We start from the raw sequence: 25,677 nt of genomic DNA, 5'->3' as shown, positions 1-25,677 counted from the left end.
TAGTTAACTAAAATTTGTTGACCGTGGTTCTTCTTTAAAAGAGCCCGGGATACGGATAAAAGTTGACGCGAACTAAGTTTTTTCAAAATAAGTTCCTAGTCTTAACCAGGTCATAAAACTTAGAAGTTAACAAAAATTTGTTGACCGTGGTTCTTCTTTAAAAGAGCCCAGGATACGGATAAAAGTTGACGCGATCTAAGTTTTTTCAAAATAAGTTCCTGGTCTTAACCAGGTCATAAAACTTAGAAGTTAACAAAAATTTGTTGACCGTGGTTCTTCTTTAAAAGAGCCCGGGATACGGATAAAAGTTGACGCGATCTAAGTTTTTTCAAAATAAGTTCCTGGTCTTAACCAGGTCATAGAACTTAGAAGTTAATAAAAATTTGTTGACCGTGGTTATTCTTTAAAAGAGCCCGGGATACGGATAAAAGTTGACCCGAACTAAGTTTTTTCAAAATAAGTTCCTGGTCTTAACCAGGTCATAAAACTTAGAAGTTAACAAAAATTTGTTGACCGTGGTTATTCTTTAAAGAGCCCGGGATACGGATAAAGTTAACTCGAACTAAGTTCATAAAAATAAAGAGATGAATTCTGACCAAATGCATAAAAATATATATATAAAATTGGTTGAGCAAATTGTCTCGAGGCGGAAACGCCTCACATAAAAAAGAGAATTACAATAAAAAAGTGTTCAAAATACGTAAACGAGAAGCGTCCTAAGCCCCATCAGCTGGCCCTTTGGAGGTCGCGGTCTCGCCCTGCTCCGCCGCGGCAGAGGCCTCTCCAGTCTCCGATGGAGGAGCCTCCTTATTCAGGCGGGCTTGAAGCTGCGGCAACAAGAACGCCCAGAGGTCCGGCGGCATGAAGGAAAAGTCCGCGTCCGGATTGTGGGACCAGCAGTGATAGAACAGGTCCTGTAAGGACTGCTTCGACACGACCCGCTCGTCTTTCAGGGCGGCCTGGGAGGCCTGGACTTCGGCCTTCGCCGCCTCAAGATCTGTCCGCGATGCGGCCAGTGAGTTTTTAAGCTCTAGGTTCTCGGAGCGAAGCTTCTCTAGCTCGGATGCGGCCAGGGAGTGTTTAAGCTCTTGGTTCTCCGAGCGGATCTTCTCTAGCTCGGCTTTAGAGGCCGCCAGAGCGTCTCTCGCCTCCTGAGACTCCTGGAGGGCGGTCTGGCGATCAGCTTCCAAACCCTCGAGCTGGGCCTTGGTCCTAACAATGCCTCTATAGGCGGCAGCCATGCCCTGCAAGAAAATAATGATAAATTAGCAAACTGGAAGGAAAAAGGCGGCGTGTGAGTGTTAAAGCCTTAAAAGAAAGAGGCACTTTACCGTTAAGGTCATGTCCATCGCAGACTCTATAACTCGGACCGGGCTTGTTGTTTCGATGGCCCGGAGCTCCTTCTCCCTGATGTTGTAATAGTGGCTGACGGCGTAGCTAGCCGACTCATACACCGTCCCCCGGAATGCTTCGGGCATCTTCTCCAGAGCCCGGGGGTCGACCGGGATACGCACGTCCGGGGCTGCCGCGGCCAGATTCCCGACCTCTATTACCCCGTCCTGGGCGGCCAGTGGAGATCGTTGGGGTGGCGGGTGCATGAGCCCTGTCCTGGCGACAGGGAGGTTCGCCCCCGCGACCTGGGATGGCGGGGCTTTCTCCTTCTCCTTAGCCGGGGATTTGGTGGAGGCCCCGGCCGAGCTCTTGGACTCGCGAAGCCTCTTTAACCTCGGCCCTGCTGGGGGATTCCCACCGAACACAATGCCCCGCAGACTATTCCCGGGCTGAGACATCTCTTTTGCCAAGAACAAAAAACATGGTTATTAGCAATCATACAGAAATAAAGACAAAAGGTCCAAAGTCAATAAGAAAGCAAATACTAAGGGAACCCTACCCCCCGAGATGGAAGAGCCTAGGACGATTATCTCGCGAACTGGCGAAGGTTCTAGGTCCGTTTCTGAATCGGGGCTGGACTCTTCTACGTACTGCCTAATCCCCGGAGCATAGATGCCCCTCTGGAGCGCAGGCCACGTGCGTAAATTGGTCCCGTACTCCTCAAAAATGACCGACCTAAAGGCTAGGGTATTATCTACTACTACGGTACCCTTAGGCCGACTCTCTTGGTTGTCCAGCACGAGCTGGTCAATGCAGTGGAGCAGGAGCGTGTCCAGGTCCAGATTCCTTGGGTGACGATGGACGAGCTGCCTAGGGTTGAACCTAACCAGCCGGGGGTCTGCAGTGGCCCTATCTACGTTCTTAAATAAGTAAGAGTTACCTTGACCGGAAGGACCCGCGGCTGCTCTGGATTGGGCCCTCTCCTCGCTCATCCCCTGGGCGACCTCCAAGGTCCTCTTCCTGTTCCTCACCGGAGGAACTTCCTCACCTTCTTCCTCGCCTTCGTCGTCTGCGACCTCCTCCGCGACGATCGGTCTGTTGTCGCGAGCTGGGGGAGGCCCCCGGGGCCTTTTCAAATTCAAAGTCTGATTTGGGAAAATCAGCTTGCAAAATATCATCGTCTCGTCCGTCACGAGCACGCGGTAGTCTTTCTCACTGGGGGGCAAGTTCGCCAGTGTATCGTATTGACCCCCGAGGGTCACAGACTTTTCGGTCCTCGAGTAGATGGCTGCAAGGTTGGTTGAAATCAGAAGTGGAATAAGGGACGAGCTAAAATAAGATAACCGTTAAAAGGCGAGCTAAATCAAGGATCACTTACGAGGACGGTTGAAATAGTGATGATCGCAATTTCGGAACCCAGTTGACATAAAAAACTGGTCTTTGAAGTCGTTTGGATGGCTCGGCAGCTCGATCACTGCTGCTGTGTTAGGGAAGCGGGTTAAGTAATAGAACCCGTCGCCTCGCCCCCGCTGGTCCGGGCTGGCTTTGAGGCAGAAGAAATATAGAATATCAGCAGGAGTGGGGACCTCCCACTCATGCTTTTGGAACAAATACCTCAGTCCCGCCAGCAGACGGTATGAATTGGGGGGGAGCTGAAATGGGGCCAACCCCACATAGTTCAGAAAATCAGCAAAATACTGATCCAGGGGGAGGAAGGCCCCTGCCTTGAAGTGTTCCCCGCTCCAGGCCGCGAACGACTCGTCGAGCGGCGTGCAGCTCCGCTCCCCATCCGCAGCAGATCGGGCGATCACGGAGGTCTTCCCCAGAGGAATGTTGTGGTTGAGGAAGACTTTGGTGATCTTTGCCTGGCTGGTTATCTTCGAGACGATTCTCTCCGCCTCGAAAAACGCGTCAGGAGCCACCTCGGCTTGCTTCTCCACCGCTGGCCCAAAGTGAGGAATTGGCGAGCTGGTCACCACCGCCTTTCCTTTATCCTGCTGGGAGGCCGAACTTCCCACATTCTTCTGTGGCAGATTTCTCTTTGGAGCCATCTAGTCGCCTATCGAACAAAAGAAAACACTTTAGAAAAGGCGACCCAAGCAGGAGTGTGAAGCAAGTATTAAGTACACGAGCTGGGGTAAGCCCAGCCTGTGGAGAGTAGTGCCACGCGTTCCAAGGAACACGCGCCTATGCCCCCAACAGATCCCAGATTACTCGGAATTCGTGTGTCAGAGGACTCAGGGTAAAAAATTGCCTTGGGGGGAAAGTTTCAACAAGCAAGGCATGGCAAAACCGCTTTTAAGGCGTATTCCCTAAGCTACCCAGTTTTTGCACCCAAAATTCCTAAGGGTCCTACCCAGAAATTGTTCCTAAGAAAGAACCATGGAAACCATATTCTAAGACGATGTCCCATGGCAAGTGTGCCCTAATCTAAGAAGGGCCGTCACCCTCCATATCCGCGCGACCCAGAAAACCTCTGCATGTGGCTACAGTAAATTTTTTTGCCTAAGCTACAGTGGCATGCTTTCAAAAATAAACAAGGACAGGAGACTTACAGTTAGATGGTGAGTGAGGTCGCTGCGCTGGTAGGAGCTTCGTTGGCACAGTGGTCTCCGAAGTTTTGAAGGAACTCGTACGCTTAAGCTTCGTGAACGAAGAAGATGAGAGCAATGGAAATGAGGGTTTTGTTCTTCGGAAGGTCAGAGAAAACAAGGAAAGTTTAGAGGTTTTGAATGGTAAGGTGGCCCGTGCGTGGGATGACCACCCCTTTTTATACACGGGAAGGATCACGTGTAAAAGGCCCTTGGGAGACCCTCCACTCGAAATGTGAAACGACGGCTGGACAGTAGGCTAGGCCATTTAATGCGGTTCTCGTAGAGTGTACCGTCGCCACCCACGGCGTTCCACGTATCAGACGCATGCGAAAAGCATGGAATGCGAAGGGTTGTGGGAGAAGTCTAAAAGCCCCTACTGTGGTCTCCCATATCTGACGTCATGGACCACGAGCAGGAGCTTGGGGGGCAGATGTACGCCCTGGTTTTCCCACGGGCTGTTTAGCAGGACGAGCCTCGGACTAAACATGATTTAGCCCGAGGCTCCCACAGGCCAGAGGCTCTATTTTCAGGACGGGCCCTTTCTAGCTCGAGGGGGGTCCTGTTTCCAGCTCCCTCTTGTTGCACCAGGAGCTGGGAACAACATCCGGCGACCACTGACGGATCAGCTCGGGTTATGGATTGCTCCGGTAGCGAGCTTCTCAGGAAGCTCTGACCCTATGGGAAGTCAACACGCAAGATAAACGTGCATAATCCTGCCATCACGTGTCCGATATCCCCCTGACTTCTCGGACACGCAGCAGGAACGTGCGTATTCAGACACCCACGAACGGGTTGGGCCGTGCGGCCCATTATCTCCTTCCATACTGATTAGACCACACTTGTGTGTCAGGTTTAGGAATTAATCATGAATATCACAGACTTGATATGACAAATGGTAAGGTCACGGGATGACCTCCCTACCAACTTCCAGGTGCCTTCTCCTATAAATATGGAGACCCTGGGAGTTGATAGGGGTTGGAAAAATAGTCTTGTAAGAACTATATACTTTGTAAACCAATTACCCAGAAAAGATCAAGAATATTGACTAGTGGAGTAGAAGGATTTTAACCTTCGAACCACTTAAAAACGTGTCTGGAGTCACCTAGTTCTTTCCACAAAGATTTCATATCTGTGACGGTTCTACTTTTAAGTACTAATCTCTTTCTCTTCTTCTCTTAATTATCTGTTGCCGAAGAACCGCGTCAACAGCAATATTGTAATAATTACATTTATTATCTTTTCTCTTTATTGCCTTGATACGCTGATATTAAGGATAATTAAGGCTCATTGACTCATGTAACCCCATTGAGCCTATAAATATGCGTGAGAAGGCTCAAGGAAGGGAATTTTGAATTTGGAACTTGAATACTCATAGAGAGAGAGCATAGTGTGATTATCCACCAAAAAGTTGTAATTCTCCTAAGGCTTGTGAAACTCAAGAACCCTAGTTCTTTGATCACGGCATTGGGATTCTACATCTATAAGAACACTAAGTGGACATAGGTTATTACCACACAGTTGGGGCCAAACCACTATAAAATACTTGTGTCATTTTCTTCCTATTTGATTCTCTTATTAATTGCCTTTTTATTCTTTGTCATTATTTTGACTTCATGTCATTGGCAAAATCGATGGTCAACAGATACTTATTGGTATTTTATGCAATTCGGTACTAATTGGTTTCTAAAATAATTTATTATGAGCTGACATACAATATGATATCTATTGGTATCATATACAATTTGAAACTAATTGGTATCTCTTAAATGTTATTGTGCATAATATGCAATTTAAAACTACTTAATATCGTAGGACAATATATAATTAGCGGGTATATTTTATAATGTGATAACGTATTTTTACTTTAAAAACTGATTATAAAGAATATTTTATTACATTTAATAATTGTTTTAATGAATGTTAAATATTTTAGGAATATGTTATTAGTAAGGAATGAGATAAGGATTGTAAAGCCCCCTGTATTTTTTTTGCTGAAATGTATATATATTTAGTTACAAAGAATTCAATTTGGGCCAAATTAGCTGGGGCCCACTACAGAATGGACCTTAAAGAGAAGCGTTGCACTGTTAGGCCTGCTAAAGCCGAAGAAGAAGAAGAAAGTGAAGGTCTGAAAGGAGAGAGACTCAGCTGCAGCTGAACCTGAAATTATGGTAGAGAGCTTCTTCTCAGTCTCAGGGACAGGGAGGCAAATGGACCTCCCCACTCAACCTATTACTAATACTATGCAGCTTCTTTCAGGCCCTCCTTCTAGGTTGGTTAGCTACACACACTTGCTTTCCTTTTTTATTCTATATTTACTTGACTTGGCTTGATTTGAATTGTGTTGTTGTATGGTATGGTATGGTGATTAATTTGCAGTGGAAAGTCCTCTCTTCTATTCCAGTTCGCATTCAACGCCACCCACTTCACCAATGAAAAGGTAGTCTTCATTTGCAACCGCCGCAGGTTACAAACTAAACCCCCTTTTCTCTCCCAAGTAAGTCTTCTTTCCCTTTCTTTTCTTTCCTTGTTCATTTCCATTTTATATATAAATCTTTGAGGTTTCGTGTGTTATTTATATTTTATTTTTTTAAAAAAACAAACTTTAACTTTCAGGGGATTGATCCTTCTTCGGATGCCTTTCAACGCATTCAGATGAAGTAAGCGATGCTCATTTCATTTTTAAATGTGTATATGTACCAGAAAAACTTAAACTATAACATTAAGATTAAGAATAACAAAATGGGTGTATTGGTGTTATACATTTTTCAGGTATGTGGATAATGATGAAGCCATCAAGAATTACTTTGCTGCATTTCACCTGCATGAAACATTTCCTGCCACAATTATTATTGATGATTTTGGAGATTTCTTTGAAGACAGGTAGAGGGTACTCTTCTTTTCATTTCATTATATTGAATTGGATTGGACAACAACTCAACTCCTTGGTGTTCATGATGTTGTTTTGATGAGTAGAAGTTGCCAAGAGAGGTATGGGAATCCTAGGGGAAGAGAATTAGCTATGGTTCGGACACTTGCTTTATGCCACAATGCCATAATGCACGCCAAGTGAGTTAATTTAACTAGCTAAGCTAACTTTGTTCTGTAATGGGCAATGTGACAACTCCTCTTATTACCTTATTTTTGTCATTATTATTTAAATACAATGAGCAGTGGAACAAGGCCCTGTAAGCTTCTCTTATCGGATACACACCATGGAGAGTCCCCTAGGTTGCTCTTCATTTATAAGAGATGGATTTCCACTATCTTCACCATTAAAGGTTTGGGTTTTGTTTTTGTTTATGGTAAAAACTCACTTATCATGATGATAACAGAATTACTGAATGGATGGATGTTTGTGTTGTCGTGAAGGTGATGGTGATGGCTCTGGATCGTTTATTCTAAAAAATAATAACAATATAGAGAATGAGAGGACGAAATCTGCAAAATACTCTATTGCTCTACAATATTTAGTCTTGGAAGTGATCACTGAAGATTGTGAAATGTAACATTTATATATATACTAGAATTTATAGAATTTATTAATTATTTTTATTAAATTTATATTAATGTCATATAAATTTTAAATAAATAATTTATTTATTTTTGTTTAAGTTTATATTTATTCTAATTTTTGAATTTGAGAGTAACAACAAGAGATTATATATTATATGTTTAATGTAATATTAAATATTATATGTGAATTTTAAATTTAAATTTATTGTTAGTTTTTTTAAGAAACGAAATTTGTTACTAATTGACAGTAGATTATATTATATGTTTAATATGATATTATTCTAATAAGTGAGTTTAAGTTTAATTAAATTTTATTTAAGTTATAAAACATGTGATTGTATTATTTTTAAATAATTATCATTGTAAAATATCTCAAAAATATCATATTTTAATTTGTTTAATTATTTATTATTTTAAAATATTATTATTGTAAAATATTTGAAAATTTTCATATTTTAATTTGTTTAATTATTTATTATTTTTAAATAATTATCATTGTAAAATATCTCAAAAATAGTATATTTTAATTTGTTTAATTATTTATTATTTTTAAATAATTATTATTGTAAAATATATCAAAAATATCATATTTTAATTTTTTTAATTTTTAATTTTACTTTATTTAAGTTTAAGTGTTTACAAATTACCGTTAAATATAAGAATATTCTGTTAAATATAAGAATATTCCGTTAAAGTTAATGGAAAAAAAATAAAAAACCGATAAAACCAAGAATTTCCGTTATCTACACATTTATTATATAGAAGAGATATATGCTAGGTAAAACCTAGTTGCTTTGAAATGCAAGTTTACATACATTAATGTACTTTTATTATGTTTTTTTAATCGTCATATAAATTTGAAATACACAAACAAATGAAATATACATATTAAAAAAAAAATCAAAATATTGTTTATAAGTTTTTTTTTTAAATGAATAAAATAAAAAATTAATAAACCAAGTTTCCATTATATACATATTTTTTATATATAAAGATATAATGCATTCTAGTTTTAAAATTAAATATTTTTTTTCTAATTTTCTTTTAAAATATATGAATTTTAATATAATAAAATATTAAAAGATTATAAATTAAAACTATACATTAAAAAGTTATTTTTATCGAATTTTAATTATTTAATTAAAAAAAATTAAAGCCATTAAAAAGTTATATATAATATATATTATTGATGTGTGTCGTATGTCATACCAAATTTAATTATATTTATTCTTTATTATTCACTAAATTATTAGTAAAGTGGTAGTAAGGGGTTGAACCCACAATGACTATTATTCAATTTATTATTCAAAATAAAAACAATAATTAAATAAGAGATTTTATTTCAAGATTTAATAACTCAAAATAAAATAATAAATTAAGAACAATGGATAATACGATTTTAAAGAAATAGTTAAGAATTATTCTTCATTTTCAACAATCAATCTATCAACAATGACGAATAATATTTATTATTCTCAATTAAACTATTAACCACGCAGATAATACTTAAGCAGTCAATTATCAAAGTTTCCCTATTATAATTAATTAAAGTTAAGTGTTCTTAATCAATCATTTTTACCAAGCAATAAATTCATTAAGCACGTGATCTGTTTAACCCAGGAAAAACATTACATTCAACAGAAACAAGTTAATCTAGGCAACAAATTTATTAAACATGCAATTCATTTAACCTAGGTTTTATTCTTCATCACAATTAAAATATCTGTCACAATACCTTAATTGTAATTTATCATTCTACTTAGAATCATAAACTATTAGGTGAATAGCAATCCTAAGATGATAATACAACAATGCAAAACTCTAATTAGTGGCCATCTAAACAAGATTTTACAAGATTCATAACATTCAAATAGAAAAATAGAAGCAATTTAATATAAGAGAATAAAATGAATAAAATTCATCAATGCATTTAAGATCTCATGTATAGGGTTTTGAAATAACCCCTAACCTAAAAGAAAACTACTCCATAATCAAATTCATGATCACAAACATAAATCTTCAATGAAAATAAAGAAGTTTTAGAGAAGAAAGAAAAACTAGATTGAATAATGTAGATGATGATGTCTTTTCTTCTACTCTGCCGCTAGAGACTCTAAAATTTGCAATCCAAAGTTATTCTAAAAGCTATAACCATAACCCCTTTTATAGCCCCTTGAAAATACATTTGAAATTTAAAATTTAAAGCTGAATTTTCCAGAAAATTGGGCGCTGGCCGCGGCCTGGGACATTGATGGGCGCAGCCTGGGATGTGGTTGGCTGCAACCGTTGCACTTTCTCCATTTTTTTCGTTTTCTTCAACTGTAGCCACTGACGGTATTTTAACCATAGCTTCTTTAATATAACTCAGAATTGAACGATTAAAAAACTATGGAAAGCTAAGACAAATATCTAAAACTTTTATTACTAGAAATATTTCCAAAAGAGTATTTAAAAATTATCAAAATCAAGTGTGAATTTTCAGATTTGTGATTCCGAACTTAACCAATACTTGTAAAATATCTCATATTCATTATTTTTCACTCAAATGTTTTGGAAGTCCTAAAAACACAAAATAAACTTATTAAACATATATAAATAAATAATCAAGTGCATAATCATATAATAATAAATAATTAGAAATAGACGAATCCGATGCTTATTAATTATTAAATTTATTGTTAGAGCAATTAAAATAAGTAATTTCTCATTAAAAAAAACTAAATGACAAAATAAGATATATGTATATTTATGTCTTATTTTATCATTACATATATGTTTGTATAAACAAAATACGTATACTGACAAAATAAATAATTAATAAAAGAAAGAAAATAATAAATTTAAGCTTATAAATATTTTTTTCTTATAGTTTTGAAAACATAATTGATAGAGTAATTTAAATACTTAAATATGAAAATTTAAAATATGTAATGAGAAATTATTATAGTTCATTTATTATGTTCTATTTTTTTTTACTAATTTACATTGTTGACCTTGATTTTGGTCAACTGACACGGAGTCAGAATATGCTTGATGTGAATGAATGCGTTGAAAAGAACGTAATAGCGAAAAGGATAAGAACACGATATTTTATAGTGGTTCGGTCCCAGGATCTGGTAATAACCTACGTCCACTTAGATTGTTATTGATGTGAGAATCAAAGAAGTGATCAAAGAACTAGGGTTCAATGAGTTTCACTAACCTCTGAAGAACAATACAATATTTCTAGTAGAATTACTCTAGTCTCAAATGATTCAAAAGCCAAAAGTCCCTTCCTTGAGCTATCTTTCTCTATTTATAGACTCAAGGGAGATTACATGAATTTGTTACAGATATTATATCCTAAATAATCAGATACTAGGAGATTGTGGGAGTTAATTTCGGGATATACAGAGATCTTTATTGGAACATCATGCTGTATGCAGAACCATCGACCAGACTGGTCGCAGGAAAGACTGGACCTCCTACCGCCTATAATGTGCCTTCTGGTCGATACACTAGCAGAGTTCCTCCAGATGTCAGCCACGTGTCCAGGGATCACTTGCCACGTCATCAATGCCAGTTTTTTGGATAACATACATTATTTAGATGATTTTATTATTTTGTTAAAATTTATTCATTTTATTTAGATAATTTTAAAACTAACGGTGATAAAAAATAATAATAAAAAAATGTTAAATCTAATGGAAAACAACAATTTCTGTTAATATCACATTTATAATATATGAAGATAGACATAATCGAGAAATTATTAGGTAGGATTTTTTCCGGTGTCAGCAGGGTATTTTTATTTTTGGCATGTTTAGAGAAATTAGAACTCAATTTTCTTTATATGAATGTGTACACTGTAGTTATAGGAGGTATCTCACTAGTTTTGAAAAATTCTGAATAATTTATGGTGTCAAAATCATAATTCAAATAGTCAATTGCATGCGTGCTTGATTTTTTTATACATGTGTAAAACAAGCTATTTGAATCTTGATTTCGGCACTGTAAATTAACTATTATGTATACCGTCATATAAAAAAATGATTTATAATTTCTCCAGGTATCAAAAATAGAAAACGCACACCCCTACCTAAACCGTTGTCTCTCTATATATGTGTGTATGTATGTATGTATTGAGAGAGAGTTCATTTCAACATCAAGTTTGATCTCACATGTAGTACTATTTTGATCTTTTTTTTTTTTGAAATAGAAACTTAGTTTCATATAAAAAAAAAATATATAGATTGAAATACAACCAGGAGAGGAAAAATACAAGAGAGAAATTCCTCAAAGAAAATAAGTTTCAAGTTTTACAACTAATCTATGATGAACACAAGGTAGGAATACGCATGCAATAGGATGCCAAACTTGAAAAATGTACATAAGATAAAAAAACTTACGTACAAGAAGGAAGCAAAGGCCCAATATTACCGAGAATAACTGCAACAAAACTAATAATAGGAAATTACACTTTATATGGAATTTTGAGTAGAGTGTGCAAAAATATGACTTTTTTTTCAAAAAAAGTTAATCTACGACTTTTTCTAAGAATTTTCACTTTTATGAGTTTATTTTTCCATATTTTTGTATAAAAGTTGGTTTATGCCATAGTTTTACTTTTAATCAAATTTGGAAGGGTATGTTTGTAATTTGATTATTATTTTTTTAGGTTATTTGTTTTTTATATTGTTTTTATATTACTAATTTTATATTAAATTTTTCTTTGGTTATTTTACAATTATTATTTTTTTGTAATATGAATTATTTTAAAAATTATTATTTATTTATTATAAACATTTTTTTTAAGATTGTACGTTTTTTTTTCAAATCCTGGGTAGAGTAACCAGTTACTTGATTGATCTTAAAAAAAAATCATAGAGCTAAGTTAAATAACATACACCAGGAGGGGTAACCAATTATCCTGAGATGAGTAATTTTCTGCCATGAGAGAGGTAACCAGTTACCTCAGAGGGGTGACGAGTTACTCATATTAAATATGAAAAGAAACATCAAATTTGAAGGAAAAAATGGAAGAACACTTCATTAAAAAATGAAGAAGAAGTAACTATGATTTCAGTAGCATAAGTAACTAGTTACCATAAAGAAACCATAAATATACACACACCAGAACGTGAAAGTAACCAGTTACCCTCAGAAATATACACACAAAGAATGTGAAGGTAACCAGTTACCCATTTACGTTGTCATATTTTTATTAGTTTTCTTTCCAAATTTTGGTATTCCTATAAGTGTTACAGTAATTGATTTGAATTTTTTTTACATATAGTCGAAAACACTATAAAAAAATTACAATAATAAAAGATAATAAATAAAAAAATAGTAGAATAATTATATAATGTTAAAATATATGTGTGAAAAAATTGAAAAAAAAAAGAAATAGAATGATAAAAGAATAAGTACAAAAATGAAAAAAAAAACAAAAGAAATGATGAATGAAAAAAAATAGATGAATAAATAAGAATGAAAAGAAGAAGAAGAAAAATAATGGAAAAATGAAGAGAAAAAAAATATGAATGAAAAAATTGGTAGAAAAAAATGAAAAAAAATGGAAGAAGAAAAAAAATAAAAAAAAAGCTCATATGTGTGAAAAAATAAAAAAAAAATGGAAGGAGAAAATAATAAATACAAAAATAAAGAAAAAAATAGAATGAAAAAAAAAACTGAAAAAATATGAAAAAAAAACAAAACAATACAAATGAAAGAAAAATAGATAAATAAATAAAAATGGAAAAAAGAAGAAGAAGAATGAAAAAATAGAAAGAAAAAAAATTGGTAGAAAAAAAAAAGAAAATGAAAAAAATGGAAGAAAAAACAAGTAAGGAAAAAAAAGAAAAAAGAATTAAAAAATTATGGAAAAAAAAAATTACCTTCAAAATAAAAGAAAACATAACTATGATAAAAAAAATGGCATTTCCATATATTTAGTTAGCTACTAATTGTGTTTCCATACTTTAGCTTTTTCTTTAATAAATTTCCTATACAAATTAAGAAAAGTATAACTCCCATATTTTTGCACATTGATAGTATAAAAACCATATTTTTGAAAAATTCCCAACTAATAATGTCCAAAAGCTTCCATCAATAGCCCACTTCTCAAAGACAACCATCATCGAGTTTGTTATAGCAAACAAATGCTGATCAGTGTGGTAGCTAATGATTTCTCCTGCCAAACTATAAAAAAGATAAATAAAAAGTAATTGAGTACACAAAATAATTATAATAATAAGAAGAGAATATTGTTTTGAGAAAGAGGGAGAGTAAAATTTGGCTCTCCTCTAATAATAATAATACTATTTAGGATTTTTACCCCTGAATTATGACTTATATATTATTGTGCCCCCTAAATTTTTTGGGCTGTTAAAAATTCCCCCGAACTATTCACATTGATATAAAGTAAGACTTCTATTAAGTTTTATCTCATGTGCCTAACGGAAGGCTGACATAGCTATTCACTCTCTGATGTGTTATTGTCACATCAGCGCCACATGTGTAATTAATTTTTTTTATAAAAAAACTATTTTCTTATTATAAATTAATAAATGAAAAATGACAAAAAAAAAAAAAAACATTTTTCTTATTAATTTTAAATACCTGGCCACATAATTAAAAAAAAAAAATTTAAAAATCCATTTCCTTTTAAACTTAAAAAAATTATAAAAATACATTAAAAACAAAACTAAAAAAAACCCTAATTATTTTCTTCCTCTTCTCCCAATCTTCTTCTTCCTCTTCTCCCGATTTTCTTCTTCTTTTTCTCTTCCCGATCTTCTCTCTTCTTCTTCTTATTCTCTTGATCTCCTCTCTACTTCTTCACAAGTGACGTCGACGGAATGGTCGACTCTTGGACTATGCTTGTGAACGGAGGCTGTGGTCGGATCTAGTGCTTCTACTGTCGGACAGAGGGTCAGATCTGGGCTTGGGGGTCGCAGGAGAGGTAGGTGAAGGGCTTGAGTTCTGGGCAGAGATGATGAATGAGCTTCGGGGTGACGAGGTTGAAGGATTTTAGTACGAAAGCACTTGGGTCCTGCTGGGTGACGAAGATAGCTTGGAAAATGCAATTTTTTGGAAGGTAGCATGAAGAGGGGCAGGAAGATGGCTTTGACAAAGATGGTGATCTGTGTTGTTAAAAGATTTGAGTTTTTGTTTTTCAAATATGGATTTTTGTTCTTCAGATCTGGGTTTTGTTTATTGATTTTTGGATTTGGTTTTTGTATTTTGGTGAGATTTGTAGATTTTTTTACCATTGTATATCTAGATTTGAGAGATTTTGAATGAAAATCAATATATTTGAGTATATTGTGTTCAACATTTTGAATGGATCTGGATTTATGTTCATTTATAATTTATTGGAAGAAAATGATGAATATGTTTTTTTTTTAATTGGTTGAATGTTTCTACGTGTTCTTCATTTTTTTTTTTCAAATTTAGTTTTTTAAATTATTTAGAATATGATTTAAGTTTTAATAATAGTAATAGCACGGTTGAATGATTTTTTCTTTAAAAAAATTGTTTTGTTTTTTTTTTATATTAATTTTTGTATATCAAAATTTTGATTTAATATTAATTTAGTTTATTTTAAGGGATTTTAATTAATTAGGTTTATTTTAATAATCTAAATGATAATGTTAATTATATTATATATATTTGGGATTTATAAGAATTTTTTTTTAATTTTTAGTTAAAGCATATATTTTTTTAATTTTAAATTATTGTTTATTTTAAATTACACATGTGGCGCTGATATGGCAAAAACACATCAGCGAGTGAATAGCCATGTCAGTCTTCCGTTAGCCACATGAGATAAAACTTAACAGATGTCTCATTTTACATCACTGTGAATAATTCGGGAGGAATTTTTAACGGCCCAAAAAATTCAGAGGGCACAATAATATATATGTCATAGTTCGGGGGACAAAAATCCTAAATAGCCTAATAATAATAATAATAGCCAAGAACTAATGGCCAACAAACCAATTCTTGAAAAATAACTAGCAATTGTAAAAAAAAAAATCAACTAACAGACAATCTTAATTCTCAAAAAACTTGTTCTTAAATAAGGAAAAAATACATTTATTCAAATAATTTATACAACACGTAAATAATTGTGGATAAAACTAATAGATAGTTTGTTTTTCAAAATCGTAAGTGTAACTGCTTAAAAATTGCAGTTGTTTATTCATATGATCGCAGAACTATTAGAAAAATAATTGAATTAATACAATAAACAAGAAAGAAAACTTATCTTGTGAATCTCCATACTTCAACAGGAAGAGAGTATAGCCATGAGAATGTGGTAGGAGAGTTGTCACATATTTTCTTTACTAAAAGAGAATATAACATATGACAAAAAAACCAAACTGAACATATATAACAAAATTGAACAAGATAATAACAACATCATCCTGACTTTAATTATGATGGAATTTATAAATAGTTATTAATGAAATTCTGTTTTTTATGATTACCCACTTAATTATTCAAATTAAATAATTAATTGTTGAACTGTTACGGAAATGTTTAAACGGACACAGAGACTATTTGAACAGAAACCAGATATGTTTAAACAGTTTATCACCAGAAGATAAAAACGAACATAAGGTAAAGAACACACGAAATTATACGTGGTATCAGCAATCTTTGCAGATTGCTACTAGTCCACAGGGCCACACCCAGAGAATGAAATTTATTAGAAGAATATCTAAACGATTACAAAACTAAATTGACTTATACAAATAAAGACTCCCTCTTGAATTTGTCGCAATTGTTGTAATCTAAACTCCTAATCGAATTTCTGAAGTGCTAAGATCTTGAACTCCATTCAAATCATAACACTTGCACTTTTCCTCCCGAAAAGTGACTCACGAAAAAGACTTCTCCCCAAGCTTGATGAACAATGTCCAAGTGTGTTCAACCTGCACAATTAAGACAAAGAAAACAATACAGAAGTACACTGTAATAAACCACTAAGAACTGGTTGGACTCAAGTTCTTCACATAATAAAAAGTCTCTCTAACACTTGAAAAATATTTGGAAAATAATACACCAAGAGAGATGATAAAAAACCAACGACCTAAGGATGATTATATACTTTTTAGAACCCCTTTAGGTCGTGGAAAACAAATCAGAAACCAAACAGCAAATATATGGAAAATCTTCCAAAACAGGAAAGTCAGAATCTGTTCAAACAAACTGACAATCCGTTCAAACAGATTCATTGAACCTGGACAGTTTTTTAAACCCAGTTTCTCTAAATAAATAAGGAAACAATATATACATTATCTCTGCAAGTTGTACATGATTTCTGGACAAATAAATCAGATAAAAATAAAATAAAATAAATACCAATAATTTCCAATTCAAGAAAAGATATTCTTTTATAGGAAATTATATATTTATTTTATTAACATATATATAATAATATGATTATAGAAAGACACATTACAACAAAACAAGAAACTACCAATTTCGAAAATTCTCCTTTAATTAATTTTGTCAATATTGTCAAATATGCCAATAAAGGATTTTACAATCTCCCCCTTTGGCAATTTGATAGACAAAATTAATTCAAAAAACCTGCAACACAAATGTTAGTGATAAGTAAAGAGAAAGAACTCCCCATGCAAATATGCATTAACTTATAACAAACATTTAAAGAAACTAGACTTAACTCCCCCTCAAAATAAGAAGGTCCAGAGTTAAACAAAAACAACAAACAAAACAAAGCAGGTTTTGAGAAGTATCTACACTCTCCCCCTTTGTGTCTTTCAAAGAAGCCAAAGAACAATAAAACAAAAACAAAAGAGAGTATCAATGGTCTGAAAACAATAGACAGAAAAAAATAAGAAACTAAGCGACTGGATCCTTGGTCAGAGTTTGAACAACATCCCACACAGAACGTTGTAGGCCTTCAATCGACATCACTTGAGCAGCCAAAGAATCAACAGAGGCTCGAACAACAGCTATTTATGTAGCAACAAGTCCTGAATCTGTGGCAACAGAGGAGGATGCATGAGGAATGTCATTTGAGGCAAACTTCAGAGGTTGGGGCTTGAATTTCTTGGTTGATGGAGCATCAGTGGCTTCAGTAGGAGGAGCAGAGGCCTTGTAGGAAGCAGAAGTAGTGGGAGCCACCAAGTCTTCTTGATCACGTTGGAGATCTTTTTTCTGCATACTCAACACTTTATAAATAATTTGAGGAAAAGGAAGATTCAAGTTTTTCCTATTACCTTTTCGAAACCCAATGATTTGATTATGGATGACCATAGCCAAGTTTATACCAATACCGGTCCCCACCTTGTACAAAAACGAGGCCATGTCAAATGAGATAGTTGCGGTGTGAGAAGTTGGTTTCCAATTCGTTGTGGCAAACTTATGGAGGACAGCATAAGTGTAGGTGAGATTAGAGACCGAGATGACTGTATTAGATGGCCATACCATTTTTTTCCCTACTAATTCAGTGATAACCGTATCCTTGTCAAGAGTGGCAAGATCACCATCATCATCATCCTCGGCATCATGAGGCAAATGCAAAGCATGGGCAATGTCTTGAGGGGAAAAAGAGAACCAATGGCCCCTAACAAACACTTTATAATACAGAAGAGATTTAGTTCAATAATTTCATTAGTAAGATTGGCATAGAATTCCTTGACTATTCTATCCACAAAACCAGTAAATTTAACCAAAGAACCTGTCCATTTTCGATCTTGAAGCATTGTTAGCACACCATAAGGCCGATGATCACTCAAGACATAATTTCTCTCAATGATAAATTTCCTTTGAGCATAGAGAACCATATCATGAGCATTATCATTATAACAAAAAGTTGAAGAATAAGGTTTGAAATTTACACCTGAATGTTTTGGAGAAGGTGTAGAATCAGCAATAGGTCTCTTCCCTTTAGCCTTGGATGACAAAGGAGATCCAACTGGCTCTGAGTCAGATTCGGCTTCTTGTTCAGAGGGGACAATGTCTTCTTTTTTTGGCTCATCAGACTCAGCCTCTGATTCTGCATTGTCAGGAACTGTTTCATCAGATAAGGTGGTATCACGGGTTGCTTCAGGTTCAGACTTTTCTTCCTCAGGGTTAGATTTGGAGGAAGACAGAGAAAGGGGGATGAGCCTTCAATCTTTTCTTGGCAACAGTCAAGGGGGAAGAAGACGTGTCCAATCCCAACTTCCTTTTGGGAGCCACAGATTTTTTCTTGGACTTGCTCGGCTTCAAGGGCAGTTTGAGTAACCCAGCAGCAGCAGCTTTGGAAGAAGAAGAAACAGATTTTGATTTTGCCCTAGCTGTCAGAGACGAATCAATCAGAAGAGGAGATGGGTTCTTGGCTCGAGAGGGCACCACCACTTCAGATGGTGGTGCAACATCAACAATGTCAGCTGTGATATCTGGAAACACCATGGGGTATTCATTAGAGAGGGAGAACACCTTCTTGCGCGCCTTGGATTTGTAAGTTTTCCCAACAAATGTGGCAGGTGCTGAAACAGATGGAGGCGCCGTTGACATAGATGGAGGAGGCGATGGAGATGGGACCTTTCGGGATTGAGAAGCAGGGATTTTCTTAGAGGAAGCTCCACGAGTTTTCACCATTTTCTTCTCTGTAAAACAGCAGACACTTACAAGAAAATGTGAGAGAAAAAAAATTAGAAGAAGAAGAGGTGACTTGGAGAGATCGTGGATGAGAAGAAAAAAGGTAATGGCAAGTTTTTTAAGGACAACACTTACCCAATTTGGACACCCACGGCAATAAGAGGTTTCCTTTTTAAAAAAAAAAATTGTTTTAATTAAACAAGAAAAGGAAACAATCTTTAAGACACACGATCTATATAAAAAATTACCCCTTTTTTTTATTTTATAAAAGAAAATAGAATAGTTATAAAATCCCAATCCAAAAAGGTAACCAGAAAAAAATAACCCCACACGATCTTCCTATTGACCTTTTCCTTTTTTTTTTCCTTTTTAAAACAATTCTAAACAAGGTACAAAACAATAAAGATACAAATCATGGTATTCCAAATTGAGAAAGAAGACAAAAATAAAATCCTTGGAAATAAAGAATATATTAAATCACACAAAATAAATGCATAATTTCACATAATTACCACAAAGATTCAGTCCACCATGAATTTCCTTGTCAAACAAATTTTTATTTTATTTTATATATATAAACAAGTACAAAAATATAACTCAACCAAAAATTTCTGCATTGATCAATGTGAGTCATCCTGATAAGAATAAAATCAAGCAACTGAAAATAGTTGTTAGTGTATACCATGGATAAGAACACTTGTGTAAATAAAAAATTAGAAAGAATATTCGAGAGAAATAAAGCACAATTCAGTCACAAGCACATATTCTTAAGTGAATCAATTAACATGTATGAGTCTTACACACATTTTTTTTATAAATTGTGTACAATTTTTCTTGCAAAGTTTCAAGCATAAGTGTGTGACAGTGTATGCAAGAGAACATTGCCCAATGACAAATAAGTATTTTTCGAAATTATAAATAATTGTAACCCATGAAGACGCTGTAACGACCCGAATTTGTTAATCAGGCTTAGGGCCTTGATTAGTGTGCCTGGAGGGCAATAAATGATTTATTATGCTTTAATGTGTTAATGGGTGAATTAATGTGGATATATGATAGTGATGCACGTTTAATGAGTTAAATGTGCATGTGGGCCCTGTCTGGATATTAGGGGCATGAATGTGATATATGTTATATATATGTGAAATGTCTGTGCAGCACGATCCGAGACAGTCCTGGGGCGGTTAGCCAGAGAGTCACAACGGGGTTGAGATTCCGACTCGGGGCGAGTCGAGGGGTAATTTGGGTACTAGGAGTGTTATGAGATTATTGGGGCATGAAAATAAATATTTGGAGATATATTTGAGGATAGAATGTCTAGGCAGGAATATTGGGGAAGTTTATCATTTTGCCCTCGGGGACGTTTTGGTACCCCGAGCCTTGAGGTAACCACATAGACTTAAGCTGAATAAAACAAAAGAGGAATTAATTAGAACCTTGGGGAAACCAACTTATACACTCTCCCTTGACTGAGATAACTTTCTTCTTCTTCACTCTCTCACTCACTAAGGCAAACCCACAGGGAAACTTAAGGAAAACTAATCTTAAGCTAAGGGATTTCGGCTGGGGAAATCTAAGGGAACTTGAAGCTTGAAGATTGAAGCATAGGGGGAACTGTTTCTAAGGCTCAATTCAGCAAGAGGTAAGTTTTGATTATGGTGGATAAGTCTAAAGTTGCAGCTGGTTATTAGAATATGCATGCTAGCAAGTTTGATTTGTTCTTGTGTGGTCTAGTTGAGTTTTGGGGTGGATTCTAATGGGTTTTGATGTTGTTACTGAGTTATTATTGAGCTGGAGTATATGTGTTTAATATCTGGGTTAGATAGGTGAGTTTTGGTGAGGATTGGCTTGAAGAAAAGGTAGGAAATTGATGAAGAATTCTGGGTTCGGTGAGGAGCGCCGCGGCCCTAGGAGGGGAGCGCCGCGGCCCGTGTGCGCGCGCGGCCATGGGAGGCCGAGAAGGTTCATGCGCGCCGTGGTGCCTCGTGGGCGCGCCGCGGCCCGTGTGGGGGTCAGTGTGGTGCTAGCCTCTGTTTTGAGGCTAGTCGCGGCTCTTGAGGGTGGGGCCGCGACCTTTAGTGCCAGTTTGCATTTCTAAGGGTGTTTAGGCTTGAGAATTCAATGGTTAAGGCTTGGGATGGATTATATCACCCGGATTGATAGAATTCAAGGACCCGGAGGTTAGGGTTATGTCTCTAAGTTATTTTTTGGATTAGAATTTGATGGATGGACATTGTTAATGTGTTGTGAATAGGGTCTCGACGAGGCTCACGTTGGAGGACTGTGCTCGGGGCATCAGTGCTCAGAAAGCTCGGAACTCAGGTAAGAGAACCCTTGTTCCCATAGAGCTTGTGTGCAGGGATGAGCCCAATGTGTTTGAATGAACTGATATGTAGGGATGAGCCCAGTGTGATTGAATGGATTAGTATGCAGGGCCGAGCTCAATATGTTAGAATTGCGGGGCGTAGCCCTTTATCTGATTATGCTAGAATTCTATACTTGCTTGTTATGCTATGTGAATTATGATGTGAATGGTCGGCTTGAGCCGGGAACGGTGTAGACCGAGAACAGCGAAGGGCCGGGAACGGCGTTGGGCATGTTGAGTGCAAGACCGAGAACGGCAAGGGGCCGGGAGCAGCGCTGAGCACGTGGGGTGCGAGTTTCCAGGGCGAGTCCTCGGAAGGATACCTGGGATATCCTCACAGCATGTTCTGTGAACCCATGGCTTGGTAAGTGCCTAGGACGGCTAGGCCGTACGTGTTTAGCCATTGATGGCATGTTTATATGTTTAATATATGTGCTGCATATGTTATCTGCTTGTGGGTTCTCTTGCTGGGCTTCGGCTCACAGATGCTTTGTGGTGCAGGTAAAGGGTACAGAGGTGATCAAACAACCATGAGTACAGCAGGTGTGAGGCGGCGTGTACATGTTTGGCCAGCCTGGCCGCCATGGCCAGAGGATTTTTGGAGATGCTTGTAAATAAACTCTGATTTTGTCATCTAGTCGACTTGGTTTAATTAATAGGTTGTAAACATTCCTAAACTATATTTTGGGATCCCAAGTGTAAACCTTTTATGATTTTCTATGGAAATTAATATTTCTAAGGTTTTTCTTCTGTTTATAGCTTAATTACACTGATTGATCTAAAACCTCGATTAGCGAGATGAAAGCACGTTTTTAAACTCACTTAGTAACGACTCTAAGGAAGTAGGGCGTTACAGACGCTGTCACACTACACCAGTGGTAGCCCTTTTCTATGGTAGCGTATCCTCTTCATAACTCCGAATTACAAAGTTCCAACTTACTCAAAAGACAGCTTTCACACACTGATGTAGGTAGCTCTATTCTTTCACAAGAGCTTGAAACAAAGCTACACAAAAGGAAGCTCAAACATTAAATATTGATTAATTTACTCGAATATGCCTAGGAGGAATTGATTAAATTTCTCTCAAGAATATACAACCAAAGGCTCATAAACACAAGTCAGATTATCCAGCTTGACACACAACAAAATTTTCAAATTGATTGACAATTTTCTTAACCTTAAATAACACACATTTGATCAAGAGCACAACACAATAACAAGGAACTTTAAAGAGAACAAACCCCCAAAGATTTTCGGAGGAAATCAAAGCGAACCGAATCAAGAGCTTTAGTGAAAATATAAGCAATCTGTTTATGTGTTTCAATATATTCCAAGACAAGAACTTTATTTTCAACTAATTCTCTTATGAAATGATGACGAATATCAATATGTTTAGTACGGGAATGTTGCACAGGATTTTTTGAAATATTAATTGCACTTGTATTATCACAAAAAATAGTTCAAATGTCAAGATCAAACCCATAATCCATCATCATTTGCTTCATCCACAACAGTTGAGAACAACAACTTCCTGCTGCAATGTATTCGGCCTCAACTGTTGAGAGAGAAATAGAATTCTGTTTCTTGCTGTGCCAAGAGACTAGATTATTTCCCAAGAAGAAACATCCTCCACTAGTGTTTTTTCTGTCATCAGTGTTACCTGCCCAATCAACATCACTAAAACACACTAGATTAGGGTTAGTTTCTTTTGAATACCAAATACCATAATCAACAGTCCCATGAACATATCGAATGATTCTTTTGACAGCTGCAACATGAGACTCCATGGGATTTCCTTGGTACCTGGCACACACACCAACACTATAACTCAAATCAGGTCGACTAGCAGTGAGATAAAGAAGACTACCAATCATGCTCCTATACAGTGTAGGATCAACTTTGACACCATTTTCATCTTTGGATAGCTTCACAGTCGTTCCCATTGGTGTTTTGACAATCTTTGAACTTTCAAGTCCAAACTTTTTGACCAAGTTCTTAGCATATTTGCTTTGAGAAACAAATGTGCCTTCATCTAACTGCTTGACTTGCAAACCTAAGAAATAAGTCAATTCTCCCACCATGCTCATTTCAAATTCCTCTTTCATTTGTTTCACAAATACCTACACCTCATTGTTAGAATTAAATCCAAACACAATATCATCAACATAAATATGAGCAATAATTATGTTAGATTTAATATTTTTGATAAACAAAGTTTTATCTACTCCACCCCTTTTGTATCCATGAGAAACAAGAAATTGAGTGAGTCTCTCATACCAAGCCCGAGGGGCTTGCTTCAAACCATAAAGAGCTTTCTCCAACTTCTAAACATGATCAGGTGCATGGGGATCTTCAAACCCTTTGGGTTGTTCAACATATACCTCTTCATTCAAGCTCCCATTGAGAAATGCGGATTTGACATCCATTTGGAACAACCTGAAACCAATCAAGCAAGCAATAGAAAATAATAATCTAATTGATTCAAGTCTTGCAACAGGTGCAAATGTTTCATCAAAGTCTATTCCTTCCACTTGTGTGTACCCTTGTGCCACTAATCTTGCTTTATTTCGCACAATTGTACCAAATTCATCAAATTTATTCTTGAAAATCCATTTTGTGCCAATAATATTGGTATGCAACAGTCTTGGCACAAGGATCCACACTTTGTTTCTAAAAAATTGTTCAAATTCCTCCTGCATAGCTTTAATCCAATTTTCATCAGTTAAAGCTTCTTTCACATTTTTAGGCTCAATTAGAGATAAGAAACAAACAAACTGAACAAAATTACTAAACCTTCTTCATGTTACCAAGTATTAAATCTGCTGGATGATTTAACTTAACTCTGGTTGATGGCTCCTTTTGGACTTCATCCAAAATAATATCTGGAAATTTCTTTTTTGTCTGTCCAGAATCAGTTTCATCGAATTCGCGATCTGTTGGAACAGTTGGACCAGATGTTGCAACAGTAGTATCACTGACACAAGCTTCTTCGTGTTTTTAGTAGGTTCATCAATAAACCTTTCAATTTCTTCCTCAGTAGAAAACTCAGAAAAATCCCTGGCATCATCAATAACAACGTTAGCCGACTCCATTACAGTTTGGGTTCTCATGTTATACACACGATAAGCCCTACTGTTAGTGGAGTATCCAATAAAAACACCTTCATCACTCTTAGCATCAAATTTACCAAGATTTTCTATATCTCTCAAAATGTAACAATCACATCCAAAAACATGAAAGTAAGCCACACTTGGTTTCTTACCTTTCCAAATTTCATAAGATGTTTTAGATGTACCTGGATGGAGAAAAACACGATTTATGATATAGCAAGTAGTGTTAATTGCTTCTGCCCATAACCGTTTGGTCAATTTTTTGCTATTTAGCATCACTCTAGCCATTTCTTGAAGAGTGCGATTTTTCCTTTTTACAACTCCATTCTGTTGAGGAGTTTTGGGAGCTGAAAACTCATGAGAGATACCTGCAGACTTACAAAAATCATCATAGAGAGAATTCTCAAACTCTTTACCATGATCACTTCTTATACGAACAATTTTTCCAATGTTGCAATCTTTTTCAACTTTTAATTTCAAGAAAAGAGTTTTGAAGGCATCAAAAGTGTCAGATTTTTCTTTCACGAAATCCACACAAGTATATCTAGAAAAATCATCCACACAAACAAAAATATACCTTTTCCCATTTAAACTTTCAATTTGAATTGGACCCATAAGATCCATGTGAAGCAATTCTAAAACTTTCGAAGTGTTTATGTCAGAAACACTTTTATGTGTATTTTTTAATTGCTTTCCAAGTTGACAACTCTTGCACTTACCATCGGATTCTTTACCTAGCTTAGGTAAACCACGAATACTCCCTGCATGTGACAATTTTTTCAAAGTTTTGAAATTTATGTGACCAAGTTTAGCATGCCACACATCAGTGTTATTACTCACAACATATTGACACATAATAGATGGCAGAAGAGTGTAGCAATTGTCATTAGATCTATAACCTTCAAGAACATTCTCACCATTCTTGTTTAAAACAAAACAATTCTCTTTATCAAAGTTAACAGTATAACCTTGATCACAAATTTGACTTATGCTTAGAAGATTAGCTTTAAGTCCTTCCACAAGTAACACTATTTTGATTCTAGGCAACCCTTCAAAGTTAAGAGTACCCATTCCAAGAACATTACCCTCAATTCCATTGCCAAATAACAGACCCACAATGCATAGGTTTTATGTCTGTAAGAATAGACTTATCACCTGT

At 35.7% G+C, this 25,677-nt stretch overlaps 1 protein-coding gene across 1 annotated transcript; it reads left to right on the top strand.

The window, feature by feature from the left end:
- Nucleotides 1-6,006: 6,006 nt before the first annotated feature.
- Nucleotides 6,007-7,583, top strand: LOC133822395 (uncharacterized). Its single transcript, XM_062254718.1, has 7 exons — nt 6,007-6,198; nt 6,306-6,423; nt 6,543-6,586; nt 6,699-6,809; nt 6,903-6,995; nt 7,101-7,207; nt 7,299-7,583. The coding sequence occupies exons 1-7, from the start codon at nt 6,095-6,097 to the stop codon at nt 7,433-7,435; spliced, it is 714 nt and encodes a 237-aa protein (XP_062110702.1). The 5' UTR covers nt 6,007-6,094; the 3' UTR covers nt 7,436-7,583.
- Nucleotides 7,584-25,677: the final 18,094 nt, after the last annotated feature.

This window comes from Humulus lupulus, chromosome 3 (assembly GCF_963169125.1).
Source record: "Humulus lupulus chromosome 3, drHumLupu1.1, whole genome shotgun sequence".
Classification (NCBI taxonomy): Eukaryota; Viridiplantae; Streptophyta; class Magnoliopsida; order Rosales; family Cannabaceae; genus Humulus; species Humulus lupulus.
Note: the sequence above shows the minus strand (reverse complement) of the source record. Positions and strands in the feature narration are given on the sequence as shown.